The 26,552-nt window shown below is 36.6% G+C and overlaps 1 protein-coding gene across 2 annotated transcripts in view; it reads left to right on the top strand.

The window, feature by feature from the left end:
- The window catches only part of Tusp (WD40 superfamily protein Tusp), a 320,891-nt gene that overhangs the window by 275,193 nt on the left and 19,146 nt on the right, over positions 1-26,552 (top strand). For both annotated transcript variants that reach the window (XM_081732680.1, XM_081732675.1), the window contains exons 13-15: positions 13,701-13,860; positions 20,671-20,859; positions 24,933-25,099. In XM_081732680.1, coding sequence (XP_081588806.1) covers positions 13,701-13,860; positions 20,671-20,859; positions 24,933-25,049 — 466 coding nt within the window. In that variant the 3' untranslated portion in view covers positions 25,050-25,099. The remainder of the gene's footprint in view (positions 1-13,700; positions 13,861-20,670; positions 20,860-24,932; positions 25,100-26,552) is intronic.

The following is a 26,552-nucleotide window of genomic DNA, read 5'->3' as shown; positions in this document are numbered from 1 at the left end:
CTGGTTTGCTAGAGTATTTAGAATTCAGTGTGTTCTATAAGTTGGACGCAACTATAGGCCCTCAGCGTTCTTGCATAACTTTCGAAGCGAATGTGCTGCTAACAATAAATACGGGAAGGGGGCAAAAGGTTTTTCATTCTTTTAGTCTCCTTCAAAGTACTCTCCATTAAATGCGATTCATTTCTCCCATCTTCTTTCCCACTGTTTGAAGCACCTCTGGAACTCTGGAACTTTGATATCGTCCAGTGCCCTCAGCGATGCTTTTCACTGCCTTTACATCATCAAAACGCTCCCATTATGTATATATATTTATTCTCGGGAACAGAATAAAAAGTCACATGGAGGTAAGTCTGGCGAATACTGAGAGTAGGGAACAGTTGCCCACCCCTGAGAGCCCGAATAGCGGTTCACAGACGAGGCCCTGTGTGCGTGGATGTTGTAATGATGAAAAAAAAAAAAAAAAACAGTCACCTGATCGCCAGATTTCCGGGCGTCTCCTCCGCAATCCTCCCGCAAACGTTTTAAAACTTCTAAATAAAAATAAGGGGACAAATTCTTAGTCCACAATTCCACAAATATAAGAAAAAAACTGTTTTAACATTCGACCTTTTTTTAAGTCAGGGGTCTTCAACTGGGTAGACCCTTGTTTATTTTCAGGGTCATATCCGTAACAGCAACTCTCATCACTTGTAATAAGGTTGGTCAAAAAATTTAGATCACTTTCAGCTTGATCTTTTCAGTTCCTGACTGAATTCAGACGAATATTTTCTTCATCCTGTGTGAACAGACGAGGAAAGAACTTAGCGGCAACACGTTTCATTTGGAAATCCTCAGTCAAAATCCGCTGGCATAAGCTCCATGTCACTCCTGTCTTTTCTGAAATTTCTTCAATCATGAAACGATTATCCTCGTTCATTTTTTTTATATGAGTTTTACAATATTATCGTCGTTTCGAGATGGTGAAGAGTGCCGAGAAGGAACATGATTTCCAGCATTCATCTCACGACGTTATAAGTGCCCAAATCACTCGAAAACCTGTGTGAGGTTCATTGTACCCTTCTTGAAAGCCTGTTGGAGCATTTAGTAAGCTTCCGTTTGCGATTTTTCAATCAAGAAGCACATTCTCTGTTCCATTAAATCTGCTATAACGATTTCGCATGCGGCAAACAAGAATAGTTGAGAAACAACACTATGATCAAACATTAAACTTCTTCGCAGACACCACTTGGGCAACTGATTTGGGAAGGTCTCTATTTGACCCACCTAGCGGAAGAACTCTCTGCTACCCTAGGAACAGCCGCATGCTTTCAATCCAGTTTCTTTTGGGTTCCTCCTCGTATACTCCGTAGCAAAATCCGTGTAGTATCTATTCAGATCCGGTGGTCAGTGTTCCTGGAAAGATGAGAAACGAAAACTTCATAGGTTTTGATTACGTTTTGAACACCTTGTAGAATGCAAGTATACGTTTCCTTGAGAGATCAGACATTCACTCAAATATGTGTAACGTTTTTGTCACTAAAAAATTAGAAGAAAAATATTTTAAGAGTGATCTTGTTGCTGAAATACCCTAGTTCTCCCTTGGGACATCATATGGATATAATATAGGTAAATCTTTAGTAAAGTCTCGAATATTATCATAATCGAATAATCACAATGGGTAAAATATCAGATGACTTTACTAATAAAACAAATAATGACTCACGAAAGGTTAGTGTATTCGTTGCTCTTAGTTATAATATAAACTCCATTTCAAAGAATAAATAAATAACAGTTTTCCACTAGATTTAAAACAATAATGCACGTACCGCCATATTTTATAAATATACAGTTTCTTTTAAAGCTGGACAAAAATTTCCAGTAACTTTTTTTGGATATATTTTAATCTTTTTACGTTTTATATCCGGAGAACTACATACAGTGTAGCCAAACCCAAACTATCAGTTAACTCAGTATGATGTGCTTATTCCGTAAAAAATACGAAAACTCGATTTAGGGGTCGTTCAAAATTTGTATTGTCCCTGATCCAAAAACTAATTATTGGCCAAAATCGCAATCTTTTGATGGATTTTTTGGATCATTCCTAAAATTCTTGTTACTTTCAAGTTTTCTAGTGGTAGTTATTGCTTACTTCAGTTACTATTATTTCGGACACAATCCCATATATAATCTAATGAGTTTCTTTAATTTCCGAACTCTCTTCTAATTTACCATATTTGTTATGCATCTTCTGATGTTTGAAAACTGCAAATATAAGTATCACAATATTGCGAGCGGTGATTATATTCAATGAGAAAAAGCAGAAAGGCTATTACTCACCGCAAAAAATATGTAACAGAATTTTCTTCTACGTGCAACAAGAAGCGCTTTCGGAAGCTGCTACTTCCTTCATCAGCCTATGGTAGACTTCAAAAAATGATAAAAAAAACATAAAGGATGGTTAAAATATGGTTAAAAAGTTAGGATATGTAAAAAAAAACAAATCTTCTGTCAAACATTAAAACACACGGGAATAGAAACTCACTGACATTGTACACTGCTGTTCACTGTTTTCTGTTCTTGCTTTCCAAATGGTGAAAGTATGTAGTGAAAAGATTACCCCAAATAATATTTATTTTTCCTTTATCCAGGATGATTCTTAATACTATAATATAATATATAATATAATATGATTCACAAAGAAAGGCCCTCACTTAACCTGGATAAAGGAGAAATAAATTATTATTTGGAGTAATCTTTTTACTACAACTTTCACCATTTGGAAAGCAAGAACAGAAAACAGTGAACAGCAATGAGTTTCTATTCCCGTGTGTTTTAATGTTTGACAGAAGATTTGTTTTTTACATATCCTAACCTTTTAACCATTTTTTAACCTTCCTTCATGTTTTTTATCCGTTTCTGAAGTCTACCACATGCTGAAGAAGAAAGTTGCATCTTCCGAAAGCGCTACCTGTTGCATGAAGAAAAAAATTCTGCTACATATTTTTTGCGGTGAGTAATAGCCTTTCTGTTTTTTCTCATTGCAAATATAAGATTTTTAAAAAATATATTTGCAAGATTTGTGTTACCTATCATGTTTTAAATATGGAACAAAATCGGAATTTACCCTATATTTAAAGTTAGGATTAATGCTAAGCTAAGAATTAGATACAGTACAATTTTGTATTCTTTTATATACTTCTATTTATTTTTTAATACCTTTCCTATGATAGGCAATAATGTAATAGAATGTAATCCATGTTTGTAAAATGTGGAAGGGAAATTCCAATACTCCTGTTTTTAATAGCAGATTTTTTTTCTTTTAGAATGTTTTTAATGTCTTTTTTAAATATATTACTTTACATAATTTCATTATACTTTGATTCTATGTATCGTTTTATTTAGTTGCTCACAAGTTTGGTTATTATTGTAAAAACATTATGATTATTGGTACAATCAGCGACAAAAGTTCTTTCTGTTTAGTAAAATTTATTTTAGGAATAACGGTGGAATGGCTGGAACGTATAGAAAATTCTATTCTTTTTAATTTACTGAAAACAGTACTCAAATTGTCCTTCCATTCTGAAGTTATTTATGAAAGTAATTTCATCAAACGGAAAGAATTTTTGTCCTGACTGTACAATAACAAAAATTAGTATATGCAAGGGGTGTTCATAAAGACTGGCACTATTGGTGTCACCAATTTACTACTACATATTACGTCTTCATAGCTTTAGACCCCTTTAAAATTAAGGCACTCGTCCTACCTACTCTACCACTCCTAGAATACGCGCAATCATTTCAAATTTACCTTCAGTTCTTTCACTTCTTGAATTTCGTTGTCGAACTAACATCTCTTAAGGTTCCTTTTGACCATAGAGTGTACAGAAAAGTTCTCCCTAATGCTGCCATGCATCTTCCTGTAGCGGGACACATCCACACCATTCTGTTGTTCCTTAGGAGTAAGCAGTTTCAGTACCCATCCCGCAACACGCTAGATACATGCAAATGATCGCACAAAATTCATATTGTTAACATCTCTTCAATCTGTCGAATACTGATACATGGATCAATGCGAACAATAACAGACGCAATATTGATCGTTTTCTTCCTATGCTATAATTAGTGCAACTCACAGCTCTACAATCATTTTCAAATGCTGTGCACCACTAAAACACACTTAATGAAAGAACATGAACTCAGAGCAAAAGTCTGTGGGTTCTTCTAACATGGTTCAAAAGCACAGAAAATTTAATGGCTAAGCGCTGCTCGTGGCAATCATGTATCTTAACATTTCGAGGCACATACGCACTTTCGCCAGCTGCCATAGGTTGACAGACTACGTTGTAGTTACAAGACTTATAGAAGTTTCTGATGCAAGAACGTAGTTCATTTTGTTGTCTAGAAATTGCACAGAGCTACCATTAAGAGCCGTGAGATAGCAATGCCAGTCTTTATTAAACACTCCTCGTATAATGAAGCAATAGAAAGATCTATTAAGCGAAACTGAACTCTTGGTGCAACAGCCCGTAGGAGGCTTTGACCTATCGGCGAGTTTGTGGCACTCATGCCTTTGGGATGATGTGGGGTCAGCACATCTATTTCCCTTGCCGTGAATGCTGGTTTTCCAGATGGGGATTCGGTACTTCTTTCTCTAAACTGCCTCCCCAATTGTTCTCACGATGCTGGGTGACCCCGCAATGCCAGCGCCATTTGATGAATAGGAACGGTCAGTCATCTTTCCTTTGACCAAACTCACTGCTTCGTCGATCTCACGAGAAGTAAAGATTTATTACTAGACCCTTAATTACAAGTAACGACTGGTTTGATTCATCTGATTCATTTATTCTTGAAAGGCACTCTATTAATTTATCCCATGAAACAAGTGTTGAATAGTTTCACTTAAAATCTCACATCTCACATTACAATATGCTTGTAAATCTCTTCAAAGAGGAATATCTTAGAAGACAGGCTAACATCAAAGATTGAATCTAAAGAGTTATGAGTACTATATCACGACGGAACGGATGATAAACAGGGTTGTGTAAGGATTGACAATAGAATAGTTATGAAAGAAAAATCAATAGGACATATATATATATATATATATATATATATATATATATATATATATATCGTCGGCGGCAATTCAAAACCTGCTATGTGCATTTTGCAGGAGAAGCGAAAAACAGTATCCTGGTTAGCTTTTTGGCTTTATAAAAGTGATGTTATAAGTAATATTTGATGCTGCACGTAACTTGATACCTTTTCAAGTAACTTGAGAAGGTACCAGTTACGTGCAGCATCAAATATTACTTATAACATCACTTTTATAAAGCCAAAAAGCTAACCAGGATACTGTTTTTCGCTTCTCCTGCAAAATGCACATAGCAGGTTTTGAATTGCCGCCGACGATATATTAATGCACTCCTTATCATAAATGATCAGCAAAACCATTTACAACGAGTACTCGATTAGTATTTTAAAGTAATCTCATACCCTGACTTACATTTCCGTTCTCATAAATTTAGCGGTGTTACGAAATTAAATTTAGGAGTTGATCCCTTCTATCAAATTAAAGAAAAAAGCTCTTAAGGAATATGCGTCTGAAAACTTCTTTCATTGTTATAAACCACCCAAAACCCGAAACATTACCTTTTTAAAACGCCCTGGCTTGAAAATTATGAGACCTTTCGTAAGCGGTTCAGGAAAGTACACAGGAACTAGTAAGCATTCTGTCTGAATATTCATGTTTTACAATCTGTTTGTACACACGCAACGAGTATTCAGTTAGTATCTAAAAGTATAAAATGAAAGACAAATTGTGACCAAAGCCTTTACTATTTAGTAAATAATATAATTACAGTTTCGACAGAGTATCTTTGCCTTCATCAGAACACTTCAGAAGATATAATGTGTCTGTGAAGATATAATGTGTAACACTATTATTTATTAGATATGTATATGCTTTGGTCAGAATTTGTCTTTCATTTTATACAAAAAGTTCCAAAGCTACAATAAGTAGTATTCATATTTAAAAATGTATCTCATACCTAACGTACTTTATACCAGTATCCCTTACTTCGTTACACCAGTATCAAAGGATTGTGAAAGATGGATATTTAAATAGAGCGCATATTACTTCTTATGTAATTCCTTGAACTGTTCGCGGGGTCACGGTGGCTCAGTGGTAGAGCGTTCACCTATGGTGCTTGAGGTCCCGGATTCAAACCCTGCTCCCAACAAGTGAACTTTGTGGTGGAGAAACACCGTGTGCGTGGGTTTTCTCGGGGTTCTCCCGTTTCCTCCCACTTTCTTCATTCCATCATTTCATTCATCTCTCATCTCCTTTAGCCTAACCGGCATAACCGTGGGACGTAAATCTCAAAAATTTCATTTCATTTCATTGAATTGTTCGCGAGAAATCTAAAACCATGGCGTTTCGCCCTTTCGGCTGTTTATAACTCTGAAAGAAGGAGTTTTCAGACCAGTGTTCATTAGAACTTTTTTCATTAATTTGATAGAAGGAAGCGCCTCCTAAATTTATGATACGGAGCTCATTAACATCCTGTGTATATATACGAATACACTTACTTACACTAAGTAGTGCCCCCTCGTGACATAGTCGCTAACGCTCTCGCCTTTGGTGCGAGTAGTTCTGCGTTCGATTCCCGGTCGAAAAAATATAACAGCCATATTGAATGAGGTTTTTCTTGGCTTTCCCTCACTCATACCAGGCAAATGCCGGGATGATACCTAACATAATGATCTCAGGCCACTTCCTTCCTTCCTTCCTTCCCTTTCATCCCTCATATACGTGACGGGCTAAATGACCTTAGATGTCGACAGCCCAGAAAATCTAATTCCTAATCCTACTTATACAGTGAAACCTCTATAATACGGACAGTTTTTTGTCCCGGCAAAAATATATGTTCTCTTACGGAACAAAACCCTCCCTTTTACGGACACTCTCAGACAGTCCTGTTTTCCCCCAATCGTTTCAATAACCTCTTCATAACGGACAAGAATTATTCTCGGTTCTGCGATATATTATAGTAGACAGAAAAGTATTTTCCCTACAAGTGTATCTATCATGAGTCTGGACCAAGTGAACCAATTAAACAGAACAGCTTCAAGCTGAACTTGAAATTCTTCTTTTCTTTCTGCCCACAATAAACTCCTTTCTAGTCGAAATCCTAGAAAGCCTTCAATACACGATAACACTCACGCAGGGTCGTATGGCCAAGAATTCTATGCGAACTATCTTCCCTTCCCTAACAAATTTAGTCCCTTTTCCTCTGGACCTTGCATCACAATTTCATAGATAACAAACCCAACAAACATTTTCAACGAGCAATGTTTTCTCTCTTACTATTTTTGGAAAAGCAACATTTTTCTTTTACTTGATACTTGAACAAGTCTGGGTTGGAGTTTTCCCGGCTTCCTTTTTCACTTTCTCTAAGAGGATATTCTTTGTGATTGGGGCTGGGTCAATAAACATAACTTGCCTTTTCATCCATTCCGCCAACGAAGATACCGTGCCACTACACAAACACACACACACACACTCAAATGTTTCTTCCGCAACCGTACTGAGAATTCTCAGAGTACACTTGCTAATAAGTTTGTAGACCTCATTAGAAGACCCTTGTAGAGGAAAAAGCATGCCTTTTTCGCTAAACAAAAGAGTTTAGCCGGTTAACTGGTTCCTAACGCAACTTTTGAGAAGATTCCGAGAATTTGAAATAAATGAAAAACGCTTTCCTTAATTATTTATTTCCTAATAAATATTATTTAACAGAAATCAATTTCTCCTTCATCCCTCCCAGTAATTCAAATATGTACTGAATAGAGTATTTTCATATTGGATTTTACGTATTTACGCTCATACATAATTTATTTACTGTATATTACTGCATACAATTACCGTTGTGAGAAGTTATATTTCTGTAACCTCTCTGTGATGGACACCTCTCAGTAACGGACAAAAATGCATGTCCCATTGGTGTCCGTTATTCTGAGGTTTCACTGTACTAAATAATTAATCGAATATGTACTTGCGTATCAAAATGTATAAGAATGTGTACGGGGTAACCCATTTGCTATCAAGTGATCAATAATTTCAATATTAACGCAATTAGAACAGGAATAAAATGTGTGTGTAGTATGTTGCCAAATTGTTACAACACGGACTTGCTATCATATCTTTAATATTTCAAAATAACTTATACTGTGTTAGTTAGCGATTCATAACCGGAAAGAATTTTTAGCATTGAGACTGAACGGGTAATCCGTGAACATTTCACGTCTTCCTTTCTGCTACATTTTTATGACTGCTTGGAACAACGGTACCAGACATAGAACTCTAAGAAAAAAGAATGGGTTTGGGACTTTGGAAACACTCAACAGAAAATGGCAAAAAATCCAGGATAAGTGGTTGTTACCTACTTTAGAAAACATGACTATTCGAAACTGTTTCTCCATTATTCAGCCTCCCCAAACTGCATAAAATTATTTTCTTTAACATAGGAAATACAAATGAGTTCTAATTATGACAATCGTTTTGACCTTTCAATCGTTGAATAGTGTTTCTATTAGTTGTTGCCTGAACGTTTTTGTATCTTGCAGAGAGTTGGCTTTACCTCGCGAAATTCCACAAGGATCTTTCAGGGCTTACATGAGGATCTTCTTTCATGACAACAGTGAAAAGTCAGTCTATTATTCCATGTAGGTTTCCTTAATGCACATAACAACAAGCGTGTGTGTTCAATGCACTAGAGGTAGCTTGCAGTAGCACGTCACGTTTCATATGTGCTGCATACAGTATTGGTAGAGTTGTGCACCTGTGCATTAGCACCGTTAAAAATAGTTAACTAATCAATAATATAAGAAAACCTTAAATATATTATACACTGCAACAAATACTTAAAAGTATAATTTCCTCTTCTACGGTATTTAGGCAACTGATTCAAAGACAGGAATATTAAGTTGTAATCTCTCTCAATGCTAGTCTTGTACTGCTTGAGCCCCCTCACTTTTAAAACCGATATCCAACTCATTTATTATTTACATGTTTCTGTGATATAAGTATTTGTTGCTGTTGATTATGAAGTTTAGCGTTCTTTTCAGAACCCAGGTTGTATGAGACGTGAACTTACGGTTGAAGGTAGAATCCGGACCATCGTAACGCATTCAAATTTTAGTTCTTTTTCACCAGAAATGGAACCCGGAATCACGTGCGCCAAAGGCACGCCTGCTGGCCACTAGACCAGCGGGCTTTAGATTTATGTATGACCAAACAAGATCCCGCAGACCTGAGAAATCCTCTTTGGAGTAATAAAGTTATTTAGGATTTAGAGATCATGCAATACAGCAATATAGAATAATAAGGTACAGATTGACTAAGTTATATCAAGGTGTGTTGTGCCATGATTTGTGGTTAGGTTCTTAACTCTGAAGTGAGTTAAGCTACAGCATCTTGAATTCCTAAATGTAGACAGAGTGTGACGTCTCTGACCCGCTGATCTGAGATACGTACGTCTTTTCTAACCGACTTAAAAAAAAAAAAAATCAGCTTCTCAATTTAATCCGTTTATATATATGTGTGTTGTGCGCATGGGCGGCGATTAGGGGGGGAAAAGGGGGGCAGTTGCCCCCCCACTTTTTTGAAGTGACCCATTAATGTATATATCTAGTTTCATTTGGAAATGTAAAATTATTGTATGTATTACTGGTTCATAGAAAAAAATTATGCCATATAATATTTGCTGTTGCGTTAGCATGTATTAGTTGTCCTTCCGTGGAGTTAAGAAAGGTACAAGAATTGCGTTGTGATTGCCACGGAAAATGGCCCAAAAATTAATCTATTGGAGCGCAATTCCAGAGTACTTTCATTTCTTCTTACTATGTTAGTCGGCTCGATGAAGCTAATTGAGAGAACATTTTACAAAAGAAAAAGTCTTTCATAAAGTCATTCTTTAATTGCACAAAGCTGACAGTTTCTAATATGTCTTTCCTTCTTTCTAATATTAAGGAATATTGATTAAAAAGATAGTAATAAGAAACAACTTGTACCTTTTCCACTCTTTTGCAGGGTAATATATAAGTGAAGTGATACGTTTAGGGGTGTGCGAGTGTATATACAATTAAATTTAGTGAATTCAACATAAAATCTAGATTTTAGGATTATTTTGCATAACTGGAGTGTGGAGTGACTCTACGTTTTGATGTATTCCAAGAAAGTGAAAACTGCACCTAATGGCAACGAACATATTTGGGAAGGGCCTTGGTGGCTCAGTGGTAGAGCGTTCATTTCTGGTGCGTGAGGTCCTTGGTTCGATTCCGCTCAAGCCAAGTGAACTTTCTAGTGGACAATCACCGTGTGCGTGGGTTTTCTTGGGGTTATCCCATTTACTCCCACTTTCTTTACTCCACCGTTTCATTCATTTTTCATCATCACCGTCTTAATTAGCCTAACAGGCATAACAGTGGAACGTAAAACTGAAAGATTTTAATTTCACTTTAACATGCTTCGGGAAGCTGCAAAAGTACTTCTTTAAATTTTGTACATGTGCTTGTAGTATTTACTGTCTTTCTAAGAGTAATAACATACGTTTAGAAGCATGTGTGGAATTAAAAATAAAAAGTGTTCATTATAACTTTTTTCAAAACAAGCCTCATTATTTATTACTATGATTAATATTATCGTTTCTATTTATTTGTTTTGCAAATTTGTTATTAAATAGCTACCGGTAATCTGATCACACAATTTTCCAGACAGAATTTTAAGATGTTCATAAGAAGGAATCAAATCTCTTCTTACATCTTCGTTGTTTAAGAGCACCTACTTGTGTTGCTTTTGTCAATTTACTTAATAAAATATAAAATATGATGTACGGTATTTTAACAGAAAAAGATAGTATCCTATTAGTTATACAACCTTTCGTCAAACAAAGTGTTAGAAACTACCAGTGAAACTAACACTGATATACAAATATTCAGATCATGTTTTGCCCCCCCCACTTTTAACGTCCAATCGCCGCCACTGGTTGTGCGTATCTTCAAGCATAAGTCTTCGGCACAGGTGCATCGATTTTAATGGTTCTTTTTTTGTTGTTGTTTGAAAAAGTATTCTTTTCCAGTTGCTCTACATAAATTTCGTGAGGATCTAACCATAGAATTCTCAATGGCTGGCAGTGTTCATACCATAATTGTATGTACGCTCGCTCATAATTTTGATATAGGTTCCTATTTTGTTGAATTATTTTTTATTTCAAAAAGTATGTTCTCGCGGTGGTTTCATATAAATTTCATTAAAAAGTCATCAGAACCAGACCATGAAACTCCTCAACGGTTGATGGTGTTAATATCGTAATTAACTAACTTTATTATATACGTGTTCTCTCATAACCTAAGCACAAATGTACGTATTTTTATTATTCTTTTTTAGTTTCAAAGAGGTTCCGTATAAATATTGTCAGGATCTAATGACAATCTTTGGAGTTGGACCGTGAAACTCTTCAACAGCTGAAGAACTGTGTATTTTCACATATACTTTCGTATAGCGTAAACCAATTAAAAAATAAATATATTTGGTGACGCGTGTTTTCTAGGCCGACTCATTTTATAGGAAGTTAGTGCCGTACCTTTAGTGTAGGTATCTAAGTAAACTAATGGGGCTAGGAAAAAGTGGGAAAATTAAACAAACTTTTGTCAGGGAAATAGGTAAACCTTTGCTAGACAAAGTCAGGGAAAGCAGTTTACAAAAGTCTGTGGGAACTTTGCTAAAGATAATTGAAATATTTATTTACAGTATTATTCAGTCTTCCGAAGTCTTTCTTCCTCTCTTTTTCCCTTAAGACCCTCTTCCGCTCCCTAAGTTGAGTAGCGTTCCTATACTTCTCTACTCTAACAAAAATTTGGAGTTCTCTTTTTGTTAATCGTGTCATTTTAATTGAAATCCGTCTCCTTAGGGAAGAGTATATGAATTGCTGTCTAAAAGAGCTGCAACTTTATCAGCTAGTAGAGCTAAATTTATAAATCTTGATTAATCGGAAACAGTTATTTAGGAGATGAATATGTTCTTAAATCTGTATTTTTGAATGTACTAAATTTTAAATTTTTTGAAGTGATGTATCAGGCTGATGGCTGTTCCTAGCATTATAAATAAACTTACGTACCATTGCGTAGTGTTATTTTATATAGATTCCAATATTTTGCATATTTCTGCTTTTGTGAGTTGCTTCGGAGGATCTCAGCCAAAATCATCGGCCAACGATTAATCAAAATGATCTGTTGCACTGTACTTTATGGTAGCCTATCACCAAATTTGACTAACGACCGCGTTCATTTCCCGGTGGAAGCTAATCTGCTTCGGATCCCACACTAAGCTGTACGTCCATGTCTCATATAGCTTCGATGTTGAAAGGGACGCTAAACGCCAGTCCAACCAACTAACCGACCTCTGACTGGACAGTTATAAACGAAGTCGACGACTACTGCACTGTGAAATAGTTCCCGACATACGACGTTCAGTTTGAGAAGTACAACATAACTTCTTCAATATTTTCCCCACTGTACCAGCATAGTTCGTGTGGTCTAGGCTCTGTTCGATTTTTTATTTTCTAGTTCTTTCTCAAAAGAGAAAATTTGGTTGGTCTCGAATGACTTAACCTCGTTGCTTCAATTAGATTCCCAAACTTGTGTTGCGATGCTTGTTTTCTGTTTCGTAATTTAGGAAATCAGTTTATAAAATCATTAAACTTACTGCATTTTTGTACAAAACGAATAGGATGTTGTCCTATTTAACATCTTCCAGATTCAAACACAAAGTTAGTTTCCGTTGGAATCATTAACAATAATGTAAAATGAAGTCTCCCAGGGCCTTTATGGCCTTTATGTAAAGATTCTATTCTGTATTCTCCCAGTATAACGGAGGAAGTCTAAAGAAATCTCGCCAGGAAGGCCGGCTAAGTGATTCGAAACCAGGACTTCTTGTATGCTAGTTAGGACTTTAACTATTAATCTACGCTCGGTCTCTGCCCTGTACTTACATAAGCTTTTCCATTTACCTGTGTATTTATTTATTTATTTTATTTATTTATTCGGTTTACCGTGATTAAAGCTGTAAAGAACCCTACGTAACACCTGAACATGACGCAGTGTTACATTATAATATAGTAAAAAGAAGAAAACTTTATTTATTTATTTAGTTTAACATCGAATGTGTATGCCCCGAGGCTAAGGGAGTCTGTGATGATAATGAACGAAATGATGGAATCAAGAAAGTGGGAGGAAACGGAAGAACCTCTAGGAAATCTGCACACACACACAGTGTTTGTCAACGACATAGCCCACTTGGCTTGAGCTGGGATCGAACTAGGGATCCGACGTGCCAAAGGTGAGCGTTTTACACCGTGACCCAGAAGAAGGGAACAGAAACAATAATAGAAACTGAAAGATGAAATTGCGGTATACGTTTTTATTACTTAGTATGTATAAACTACATAAAGTTCCTGTATGGGTAACACACTCAGATTTACATGTTTAATAGTTATGTATCTAGCCAGGTGCTCTTCCAAATTAATAATGGTCTATTTATTGGCTTTCTTGTTTCTATGTACATGCAGTCCTACTCAGGTAACAATAAGTCGTAAAAAGTTCCTGTGCGTATAATGCAGTTGAAGCCTCGAGTGAAGATGTTGCTTTTTCTCTTCTACTTTTAGAAAGCATTTACTAAATTCTCCGCTGTTGTCGAGGCGCCAGAGGAAGAACAAAGCAATTGAAAGCTCTGATGATGAGATTGTTCACTCAGGTGATGAGATTATCAATGGAAAGAATTACAAGGATCTGGAAAGCTTTCAGAAGGCTCAACTCAGACAGAAGGTTAGTCAATTATTTCTATATCACATCGTTTACCACAAAAAATCTCCTGGATGGATTGGGTATCAAAGACATTTCAATACCTTTTATTTTTCAGAGAATATTCGCTAGATATAAAAACTTATACAACCTCTGACAATAAAATTCGGTGAATGATCCCGCAAATAGAAAATAGATACAATATGAATGAAACTTAACTTACTATCCTTCGAAGTAGTTCCCTCCCGCAGCTATGCAACGCTGAGCACGGCTGTACATGTCTTGGAAACTTTTTGAGAAGTCTTCTTTCGGGATGGTGCTCAGGAGTCTTGTCACGTTTCGTTGGATGTCTGGAATATCGTCAAATCTCTTTCCTTTCAACGCGAGATTGAGGCATGGGAACAGGAAGAAATCGGGAGAATTCAGATCTGGCGAGTATGGGGGATGGTCAAATTGCACCACCTCCCTTGGGGCCAGGAATTGTCTGACGATATTGGCTGTGTGAGGGCGAGTATTGTCGTGAACCAGAAACCATAAACCGTGTTCTGAGTACTGGGATCGTACCCTTTGTATACATTCCATGAAACATCTCAAAATTTGCGTACGTAGCAGCATTCAATGTTGTTCCCTCAGGTAATAATTCCTTGTGGATTATGCCATTACTGTTCAAAAAGGTGATTAGCATCGTTTTGATGCGTGATTTATTTTTTTTTTTTTTTTTTTTTTTTTTTTTTTTTTTTTTTTTTTTTTTTTTTTTGCTTTGACCTTTTTCCGATGAGGTGATGCAGGAGAACGCCGTTCCATGCTTTGGCGTTTTGTTTCTGGATCGTACCTCACACACCAGGATCCATTCTCAGCAACAATACAGTTCAAGAAATTTGGATTTTTATCCGCCATAACGATAAAATCCTGTGAGGCAAGAACGTGTGTGTGCTTCTGGTCATCAGTCAAGTAATGTGGCAAGAGTCGACAACACGTTTTCCTTTTCCCTGAGTCGTTGGCGAGGATAAATCTCATAGATTCACGGCTAATGTTCAATTCCTCAGCAATCATTCGCACAGTTAATCGGTGGTCGTTCGTGATTAATGTCCTCACCTTTTCAATGTTTTCGTCTGTGCGAGAGCTTGACAGCCTTCCGCTACGGCGGTTATCAGAAACACTATCCCGTCCTTCTCGAAAACGGCCGAACCACTCGTAAACACACTTCAAGGACACTGCTTGATCTTTATAAACCTGTACCAACATATCGTGGGTTTCTTTCAATGTCTTGCCAAGGTTAAAACAAAACTTCAAATTGACCCTTTGTTCGTTCATTATACTGTTATCAGTTTGAAACCGAACACACTAACACTCACTTGGTATAACGCGTTTCACACAAACTACAGTTGACTCACAACTGAACAACGATGGGTCCACAATGGCGGCACCTGTCGCTACTCGTGTGCAGTGTTTCGTTACACCAGTGTTGCCAGGTCGAGCACAGCGACTTCATTTACCGAACTTCATTGTCAGAGGTTATAATACGATGTCGCCATGTCGAGTGAGTATTATGGATAGAATTAAGCCCTGTCAAGCTCCTTGATTTTATATATTTGGTTTTGTGGTATGCATGCTGCAGTGTGACCTCTTTCTGTTAATCAGAGATGAATGTTTTGTTAACATTTCCTGATATATCCCAATTGCTGACAGTAAAATGTCATCGATAGTTATAAAATTAAACTCAGGAATACGTCTAAATATTTATTAATGCCGAAATATTCAATAAAAACCCCCACCTTCGGTAGCGGCTTATTTATTTAAGAGAGAGAGAGAGAGAGGTATGCTTGCCGGTAACATACTGAACAAACTAAATAGTTTATTCTAAAAGAAGTTAATAGTTTTTAATAACTAAAGTAGCTTCAATGTACAGCTAATTTACCACTTTAAGTGATAGTGCGAAAAACATGTGTATCCTGTTTCCAACTTTTTGATTTCCAAAGATTTCTCGAGCCATGATCCTCTACGTATATTATTTCGAAATAACATTGAAAGTGATAAATCAGTTGGATATTTAAAGTTGCTTTAGTTACTATAAAACAGGAATATTAATGCATTTGAATGTATTGTAGTTGTAACAAACTATATACTATTATGGCGTGTGGCGTGCACTGCGTCAGCACGCGAGTAGTTGTATTCGAGAATTCACAGACAATCGTATTGTTGAGGTCATTGTCAGTGAACCTGTAGAAGAATGGCGCAAAGAGACCGTATTGATGATGTCATATGTGGAAGAAGTGCCACGTGACTCGGTAAGGATCTTGTAGCTGCGACAAGGACCACTATTTCAAAGTACCATCACAGGTTTACAGTCCATAGACGGTTGTTAGCTAAGAACACCTGTATGTCAAACGACCAACAAGGCATGTGCAGTTGACCCCACTCGAAACAAGAACCTATTTGCATTAGTGCAGAGAACATCACACATGGGCGCAGGAGAGTGAAGTCATATCCTGTTCTCAGATGATCTTTCTTCTCACCAGTCATTCTCGACGTGTGTTCGTATTTAGAGAGCCTAGAACACTGTTCCTTCCTTCCAATTAACATTACCGAACTGGACCATTTCGGAGGGACAATAATAGTGTCGGGAAACATCATCCTGAGGTTTCGCACGCCCCTGCATATCTTCCCACGGAGTATAGTCACAGGTGTACGACATCGAGATGCCATCCTGCACTAGTATGTTCGTCTGTGAGCTCTTATTTCATTCTAATGGATGATAATATTCGTCCCCTTGAGACTGAGGACATTAGATGATTAGATTGGCTCAGTCGACCACCAGACTTAAATCCACTAGTACATGCTTGGTAGGCTTGAAGAGGAAACCTGTAAGGCCAGGTCATTGAAATTCCGTTCAGACAGTATGATGACATGATTTTAACAGTCATCTTCCTTAAATTCTGTTTCCTCAAATATCCTTGTATGTCAGGTTTTTGCGATTTTTGCCCTTAGAGGATAAAGTAGGAGTAAAAATAAAATAAATAAATAAAAAATAAAAACGTCATAGCAGTATAAAGAATGGGGTCATCGGGAAGAATAGTGGTGAAGATACGTCCTCGTAAGCAAAAGAATGCAGAACCTGACCACCACAAGACAAGTGACAAAATATATTCGATTTCACGATAACTTTCTCTCCCCATCTTTGTTTTCCTCTTCCCTCTCTCTTTCTCTCAGAAGTTTGGTACAGGAATAACGCTAGATAAGTGGCCTCACGAAAAATTCACTATGGTAGACCAAAAATATTTTTTAAAAAAATGCCGAACTGAAATATCAGTAAAGCAGGCTTTTTTAAAACATGCAAAACTGAAATATCAGTGAAGCAGACTATCGAATGAAACAGCTCGTCTTCTATTTAATACAAAAGATCCGTCTGTGTCATAAGTAAGTTTTAATAAATTTTATTTTAAAGTTTGTATGGGAGTCTTTCGTTCTAAGGTTCTAGAAAATGGAAAGTGTATATTGAATATATTAAGTAAAATTCAATGCATGTTATTCATGTTGTTGAATGCCTTGTTTCTATCTACTCAAATATATTTTCCTCAAAAATTATGTTGTATTGAGAGCTAATGTGGATATTAAGGATACTTATATAATAATAAATAACTTTGACGTCGTGTAAGTTATAATGTTTCAATAAACATTGAACTTTCCATTAGCTTTCTATTTTCTTTAAGTTGTAGTTGATATCAGTATCTTTTCGTTTAGAACAAGATAATCATTTGCCTAGTTTTAGACATCTACTCCAAATGTATACTAGGGTGGAGCAGGAGAAAAAATTCATTAAATTTCAAAATGCTTGACCAATCAGTAGTTGACAAATTGATTTTAAAATAGTGTGTAAAAATTAAGGGCGATAAGTTAATCATCGTCAGGTGAAAGCTTGTCTTTATTAAAAAATATATATAGTAAGAATCAAGTCTTAATAATTCTTTTTCTTAAAATATCTCATCCTAGAGCCTTTCTATCTCAACTGTGCCCCTTCTGGCGCTGCTGTCGATGTGTGTTTTCCTGTCGTCCCCTCGAAACAGGAGGGACAAGTTGCTGCACCCGAGATCTTTTCAATTGTTAGATGCGGAAACGTTGCCACAACGAATTATTTCACGGATCTCGCTGTGCACTTGTTAGGCATTCTAAGTAGCATACGATCTTCAATCGCCAAGACCAAACGACTGAATGGCAAATTGGCAACACAGCTGAGGTCATTCACTTCTTTTCCTTATACAAAGGGAGGGTTTCATCCGTCAGAGGGTGGTTGGGGTGGGGCCGAAGTATAGTTCGCATAGTTTCCGAGGGCACAGGTGGAATAGACAGGCTCTAACGACTTTTTGTTTTAAAAATGAAAGAACTACTTTCAAATGTCCTGAGAACTAGAGAACTTAGCTACTTCCTTGTTATCTCGCATTTTTTTACTAGTGATTCAGGCACTTTAGTGGCGGAATGACTGTCGTTTATATCTGAACTTCTAGTCTTTGCTCCCTACTTAATTCATTGAAGATAACATTTCAACATGTGTTATGGAACATAGAACCAAGCTCTAATTTAGTGCTTCTAACTAAACACATAACACTACCAGACATCCCAATTTAGTCGGGAGAAATCTTTCTTTTTGATTCTAGTCCCGACTTTTTCTTTTTAATTGAAGCCAGGACGCGAAAATTTCCCTACTTTTTATTAAACACTCAGTTATTTTATTTTTACAATCATTCCTATTTTTATTTCAAAATGCATTCGGCTAAAAACTTTAATTTAAATCAACGCATATGCACATTGTATCCAAAAGCAATATAAAAAAAAATACGGTAACTATTCTGTGTTGATAAAGAAAATCAGAGGAAACAGGGAAACATTGTTTAATATATTTATATATTGAATAAAAACCGTTACAATTAGAAAGCTTCTTTCCAGCGCTGATGAGTCAGCATTAGTTGATTGCTAGACCTGGAAGTACCACATACCTCAACTCATGGTACAGTAGCAACCATCTCGAATTCAAGAAACCTATAATTGCATTTCCTCTTGTATAATGCTTAAAGTGACTTTAGAGAATAGAGTCTGGAACGCTTACTACCCTAATTTCCCGGAACGCAGTCAATGATAGGAATCAGTAAAGAGTGCAAGTTCCACAAATGCTCAAATGTTGCTAAGAGACAAATGTCACACAGAAACTGATGTGTCGCAACCAAGCTCCTGTTCGTCCCGGTCACTTTTAAGCCTTGCTTTTGTGGCCTAGGTTTGACGCTCAAGTAAACAGCCAATAATTGCCATATGTTGTTAACTTCTATCATTCAGTTGGAGGGTTTCATAAAAATGTTCCGATTTCACACACTGAAAATATAGTAGCCTTATACATCCTGAAAGCATACGCGCTCTTGGTTTGACAAAAAAAAAAAAAAAAAAAAAAATGCGACTCAATGTGCTCATAATCTCCTCGGGATTATTCAGAAAAGCTTATGCTTGCCTGAAAAGTACAGAAACATCATTCATGAAGTAATTCAACAGGATAGTTACTTCCCTCATTCCAAGAACGTTATATTGACTATGATAATGGGTAAACGAAAGTATATCCATGAACTTGGCTTCTGAAATGTCATGATGGACCGAGAAGGTTGCGGGAAACCATTCGATAATAACTAACTAACTGACTCTGTGGTCTCTGTGGTCAATGCCGCGTTCACAAAAGCTCTCCATTGATTTCTATCCGTAGCCGACTGGATGCCAATTCTACAATGTATTTCTGCGAGATCCATCTTTATATTGTCCTCCCATTTGTGCCTAGCTCTTCCTAATGGACGTTTTCCGATTGGATTTCCAGTCAAAACGAAAGCGTTCCTACTTTTTTCCATTTTAGCTATATGACCTGCCCACCTGGGCCTCCTAGACTTGATGCCCCTAACACGGTTTAATAAACCGTATAAACTATGAAGTTCCTCGTTATGAAGTTTTCGCCATTTTCCATTCCCGTTCCTCTTGGGATTTTAATTTGAAATATTTTCATCTACATTCTTCCCTCAGAGTAAGCGACTATTTTCATGTCTGGTACACCAGTTTAATATCTCGAAGTTAAAGGTTTCATCACATGAGTATTTTGATATGTTTGATTGGGAGGAAGTAAATGAGCCACCAGCTACACCCAACCTCAGCAAATACGAAATTATAAATATTAGGTCAACATTGGACATTGCCACATTTCCATGTCATTCTCAGGATGTGAAACTAGTCAGTGGCTCTTTCCTTCCCCTCAGACATTGACTTTGAATAATTCATTCACTTGAGTCACAACAATAGCAAAATGTGTTCTGAAAAGGTTTCCAAGAAATGACCAGATCATGCACACATCTGAATGTTCAACGTATGTGATCAGCATACGGAGGGAATGCAACATCAGTAGCATAGAAATAAAGGTATTGTAGTGCAGACAAATTCTAAGATACATCTTATAATAATACATCTTACAGCACAATAAGTATTTCCTTCTTTAAAGGACATTGTGGCCAGAAAATAAGAGATAGGTTCACTAGAACACAAATACACTCCCGGCAGGAACTTGCAAAATATGAATCTTAAGATGGATTTCTCTTTCCCTCCAGTGGACCGCCTGAAGATGAGCTCAACTAGCTCTGCAATTTTTATATATTGTTTTTCATTTTAATTCGCAGCTATTTGAAGATTAGGAAAATGAAAATTTGAAGAAAGTTTTTTTCACTCCACCCTAATGATATCCAGTCTGTGATGCAGAAAATGTTCAGGATGTTTATTAGAAGATAGAAGTGAATACTAATAATCTTATTTTGATTGCAGCTGAAACGAGGCAAGTGCAAGTGTTGCAGTAGTGAATCGACGTCTAGTTTGCCACGGCGTCGGGAGTTCGTTATGCACAACAAGGCGCCGCTGTGGAATGAGAGCAGCCAAGTGTATCAGTTAGATTTTGGAGGACGGGTCACGCAAGAATCGGCCAAGAATTTCCAAATAGAATTCCGGGGAAAGCAGGTCAGTTTCAATTTTGTTCCGAATTGGAGCTTATTAGCAAGATATGTACAATGAAACCTGTCTGTGTTGGTCAGTAGTAGTCCCATTCAAAAGTGTCCAATTTAGACAAGTGGCTAATTGCAGAAAATAAGCGTATTTTAATCAAATACTTTAGTGTCAGCGATTGTAGGTCATTAATTTATTTTATTTTCTTTTTTCTTTTTTTTTTTTTTTTTTTTAATTTCTGATGCAGTAACTAAATATCTTTATATCACTAATAATTTTATAAATATTAGCAGAATACCGTTCTTCACACTGAAAGAATACGTTACATTTTAGGCATAAAGAGATTAATTTTGATTTAAACTTCATCGGAAGTGTCACTGTTCATCTCAGCGACAACGAAAACTATGGATTCCACACTAATATCGGTTTTCGATCATTTTTATACACCCTCCATTTCAAAAGAAACCGAACGTTTAAAAAAAAAAAAAAGCAATGTACATTTTGGAACAAATCATTTTTATTAATCAATGTATTCCCCTTCTGCATCGATACACTTATTTGCACGCTCCAACAAGTTGTCAAACGACTTCTCCATGTCCTTTATTGGAATGGTCTTTAGGACGGCGGTCGTCGCTTTCTCAATGGCATCAATCGATGCGTGCCACTTTCCTTTCATCGCCAAATGCAGTTTCGGGAACAGATAGAAATCGCATGGAGCGAGATCTGGTGAATATGGCGGATGATGCAACCGAATAATGTGATTTTTGACCAAAAATTCAGTTACAAGTCGCGAACGATGTGATGGTGCATTATCGTCCAAAAGAGTCCAACTGCCGATTTCGCGATATTTGGGCCGAATACGACGAATTCTTGCCAGCAAACGCTTCATGACGCCCAAGTAAAACTCTCCAGTGACTGTCTGGCCGGGCTGAACAAATTCTTTGTGGATAATTCCTTTTGAATCGTAAAAACAAATCAGCATCACCTTAACTTTTGACTTCATCAAGCGACTTTTTTTGGGTGTTCCTTCATCCGGCGCTCTCCATTCAGCACTTTGCCGCTTTGTTTCGGGCTCATATTCAAAACACCACGTCTCGTCACCAGTTACAATCGATTTCAAGAAGTTTCGATCCTGCCGAGCACTTTTAAGGATGTCTTTGCAATGCGCAATTCGATCAACTTTTTGGTCTTCGGTGAGTTTGTGTGGTACAAACCGCGAATTAACCTTCTTAAGGCCCAAAACTTCGGTCAAAATGCGGTATGCGGTTGTTTGAGGAATGCCTATTCCATTTCAATAACTTTCACCGACGATTTTTTGTTATGTTTGATGAATTCACGCACTTTTTCGATGTTTTCTTCCGATAATCCGGTTCTGGGACGGCCTGATCTTTCGTCATCATCCAGCGTCTCTCTATCCGATTTGAATCGCCTGAACCACTCGTAAACTTGCGTACGGGATAGACACTCATCACCATATGCATTTTGTAGCATTTGGTGCGTTTCACTAAAAGTTTTACCCAGTTTAACACAAAACTCAATTGCAGCTCGTTGTTTGAAACTCATTTTCCGACCGATGTACACAACACACTGACAGTTGAAACGCAATAACTTTGTTGCCGTGCATCCAAATGTCATGACATTTATACCAGTTGTCAATGAGGGACTACGCCATCTACCGGTAAAATATTACAACAGATGGCACTAGTGGTACTATTTGTTTTCAAAAGTTCGGTTTCTTTTGGAATGGAGGTTTATATATCCCCTTCCCCTCCCCTAAGTTGAATCAAGGGCCGCGGTGGCTCAGTGATAGAGCGTTCACCTCTAGTGCTTGGGGTCCCGGGTTCGATCCCAGCCCCCGCCAAGTGAACTTTGTGGTGGACAAACATCGCGTGCATGGGTTTCCTCGGGGTTATCCCGTTTCCTCCCACTTTCTTCATTTCACCATTTCATTCATTTCTCATCATCACCGTCTCCTTTAGTCTAGTCGGCATAACCACGGGACGTAAAACAAAGGTTTCATGTCATTTTTTTTCTAAGTTACACCATCAAAGTAAAATGAGAAACCATCCCAGAACCGAATTTTACCTGTGTTGAAAATTTGATCGAGATATCGGTCGGGTAGTTCAAGAGTTATTAAGTCACAAACCTAGTGGCTTACATTTTATATATGTCTCTTATATATTATCAACAGCATTATAGGTAATTGTTAGTTACCCTCAAAAAGCGCAGAATTTACTCTTCGTCGCCTGTGTTCAGTCTTCACCGTTGAGCATGTTCTTTCACTCCTCGTTGCGTCTGAACCCACTCAAACCGATTTCTGCTTGCTACACAGAATACATTGTCCGTATGGTGAAGAGCGCTCGCTTTATTTTTGTGGATGTATCGAATACTCAGAGAGAAGTATGGACTACTCACTGAATCATTTGTTGTAGAATAACGCTGCTTTTAGTTTGCAAATGCTTGATTTATTCGTGTTATCGACCTGAGGAACGATTTTGAATCTTTGATTTGTGTGAACTGTTATCTAATAATGTTCAGCTATTCATTTAATCAATTGTTCACTAATTTTTATTTATTTCTATCCTTTCCTCATTAAATGAACTTTCCTTATATTTTTAGAATACTTGTTTATTTCTTTATTTTATTTGTTTTATGCATTAAATATTTAATTTCTGATTTTATTTTTGTTGAAACCTAGTGGCAGTCCGCTACTGGGCTATGTCGTGATGGGCCGAAAGGCCTCGTCATTGGGCACACTTAGTAACCTCAATTCTTCCATTTGTTAGTAATCTGGTCCGGATTCAGTAAAGGAATCGTAAATTCGTTAAAGAAAGCAAAGAGTATTCTTATATCAGTTGATGTATACAGGCTTTAGACAGGACTATGATTTGTAGAGATTGAGTGAAAAAGCTTTATTCAGAAGAAGTTGTCTACATGCTGGGGCATTCGCAGAGAATAGACATAAACAGCCATAACGTCGCTCTTTTGCTTATCGGTGGCCACAAACAATTACACCTTTCTGAAACTCATCACACCTGCGCAACGTTCACAACCATACTGCCTGCATCAAACGAGAGACAATTGATATCTTTAGTCGTCAGTGTTACCAAACACAGTGAAAATATGTCTCACTTTTGACAAATATTTCCATTATTTTGTTCAATACATGTATGTTTTGACGTTGACATGATGTATTAATATCAACGCAAACTTGCGAAAGGTGTTTTAAAATTGTATTATCTAAGATACATATTCCAGAATTTAAACTTACCAACAGAAGTGCCCTTATCATAAACGACAATATTTTGAAGACTATTCTGCCTCTTCCTCCGGTAGATGTCTTAGGACATCTTTATATATTCGTACATTTTGTATTAGCTTTGAAATACTATGGTGTAGTAATTTGTATACGAAAGGACATTTCTGTAGGCAAGTCTTAAGATTTTGAATTCGTATAACGTACTCATTGCATTCCATTTTTAAATCTAATATGCGTACTATAAAACCACTGAAAAATTGTAGTTAATAATTTTATGAATTGGCTTTCTAAGTTGAGAAGATGCTTTTAATTAGACCAGTACTTGTTTTTAAAAGCTACTGTATGTAGTGGAAACCCTTTTTCTTCGTATCTACCGTGGATTATAATTAATGATTAAGTTAGGTAACGTTATGTCAAAGGTAGGAATATATTGTACACATATTGAAGTAGTAATGTTATTGAAATAGTTTGAAATTTTCATATTTTATTAAACAAAATTATGAAATGCAAGTTTCAAATTATAAGTGTTGTACTATTTAAGTCTATATTTTTATTAAATGTGACTGTATTAGTGTGTACATATTTTGATACTTTTAACATGAGTTGTGTTAAAATATATAATAAAAATTCTACATGTTGAACTTCCAGGGGCTAATACAATTGCTTTAATTAAAAAAAAAGGCTGTGAGATTTTCTTTTTGTATTGTATTATATAAATCTGAACTAAACTGATTCTATTAATTTCATGATTATCCAGTGATTAATTGGTGCAAACTGATCTCCATGTAATGCTCTCTGTGTTGAAATAAGTGCTTGCTTAAAATTTCAGGTGATGCAGTTTGGTCGTATTGATGGGAACGCGTATACCTTGGACTTCCAGTACCCCTTCTCAGCCTTGCAAGCATTTGCCGTTGCTTTAGCCAACGTCACCCAGCGCTTGAAATGAAACGCATTTCTTCACTACATTCAACACCATCAAGCGATCAACTTACTTAGGTATGGCAGTAGCTACATCTCTCTTTGCAGAAAGATACATGTTTTTAACAGAATCTGAATATAAAGCGGTACATCGTTGTGATTAGGAATAAGTTCGATAAATTATCATCTCAAGCGAGTACTGAGGTAACTTTTGTCCTATCTTAAAAAGTAATAGCTATTTCAAGGCAATGCTTGTGTAGAGGGAAGAATGTTCGAAAAGCAGGAACATCTGATCACTGATTTGGTAGGAACTCGAATCTCGATCTTCTGCTTGTGTGTACACACTGTACGCGTAGCCAACCAACAGCCAGTTTTGCATCTTGTTCGTTTTCTTGTTGCCTCAATTAACCTGTCAGCTTTTGGCAATGGTTGTCGTAGAAGAAATCCATATACAATATTTCATTAATAATCCTAATACAGGCGTGTCATTCCTCATGATAGATTCCGTAATTGGTAGTTTACTTTTGGGGCTGAATTTCCTTCGAGCAAAGTTTTCCGAAAATATAATCTTGTTCATATTTCACAAATAAATGTTTCAGTAATAGCTGCAGCATAACATGGTTTAGTTTAAGAAATTAGAGTTAGAACATTTAGTGTGGTGACCCGTACCTTTTATTTAAATGAAGCCTCATTGATTCAAATTATGGTATTATACCCTAGGTATAAAAAAAGAGAGAGTTGTGATTTGTGCATTTGTAATTAACATAAGAGATTTTGTTTCCTTTTTAATGTAACTTTTTTCCTTTGTATGTATGTAATTATCTAAATATAGTGTTGAGAAAATAGAAATACGCATTTGGAAATCTCCGTTTTTAAATGAAGAGTTTGAATTTGTAATTAACTGAAACGTGGAGAAAGATGTTCTATTATTCGTTTATGCTAATACTCGAGTATATAGTACAGAAATAAATGTAGTCACATTGCTTTATGTTCCAGATTACAATTGAACACTCTTACGGCGAATTTGACCGAGCTCGAACCAATTCCTTATGCATGATACCCAGACGTATTTATTTTTTTCAGTGGTATTCTGTTCCGGAAATCTCTTGATAAGTACGTATTTAAAGCAAGTTCTGAAACTAGGGATCAGATGAAAAACACTATTAAAGAAAGTAATTATATTACATTAAGATTATCATTTCAATACACGTTTTGAAGTATATTTGTGGAAGTACAAAGTCATCATAAAATCCCGTTACCCCTATCGTGTGTCCACAGATTCATAGATGGTCGCATTGTATTATGGTTGGATCATGGCAGAGAGCAACTTTTAGATAGTATAATATGACTATTCTTTATTATTTATTCCAGAGTTCTGTTTGTACACCATCGTTTTCATAACATAGTGTGATTCTCCTCTATGTACGATATGAAACTCCCCACAACATTGCTATCGTGATGGCAGTAAATGCACGTCGAACAGCATCCTTATGTTTGCCAACTGTCTTGTAACGTGTGTTAGCAACTTTTT

Source organism: Thermobia domestica, chromosome 1 (assembly GCF_964235325.1).
Source record: "Thermobia domestica chromosome 1, izTheDome1.hap1.1, whole genome shotgun sequence".
NCBI classification, from domain to species: domain Eukaryota; kingdom Metazoa; phylum Arthropoda; class Insecta; order Zygentoma; family Lepismatidae; genus Thermobia; species Thermobia domestica.
Note: the sequence above shows the minus strand (reverse complement) of the source record. Positions and strands in the feature narration are given on the sequence as shown.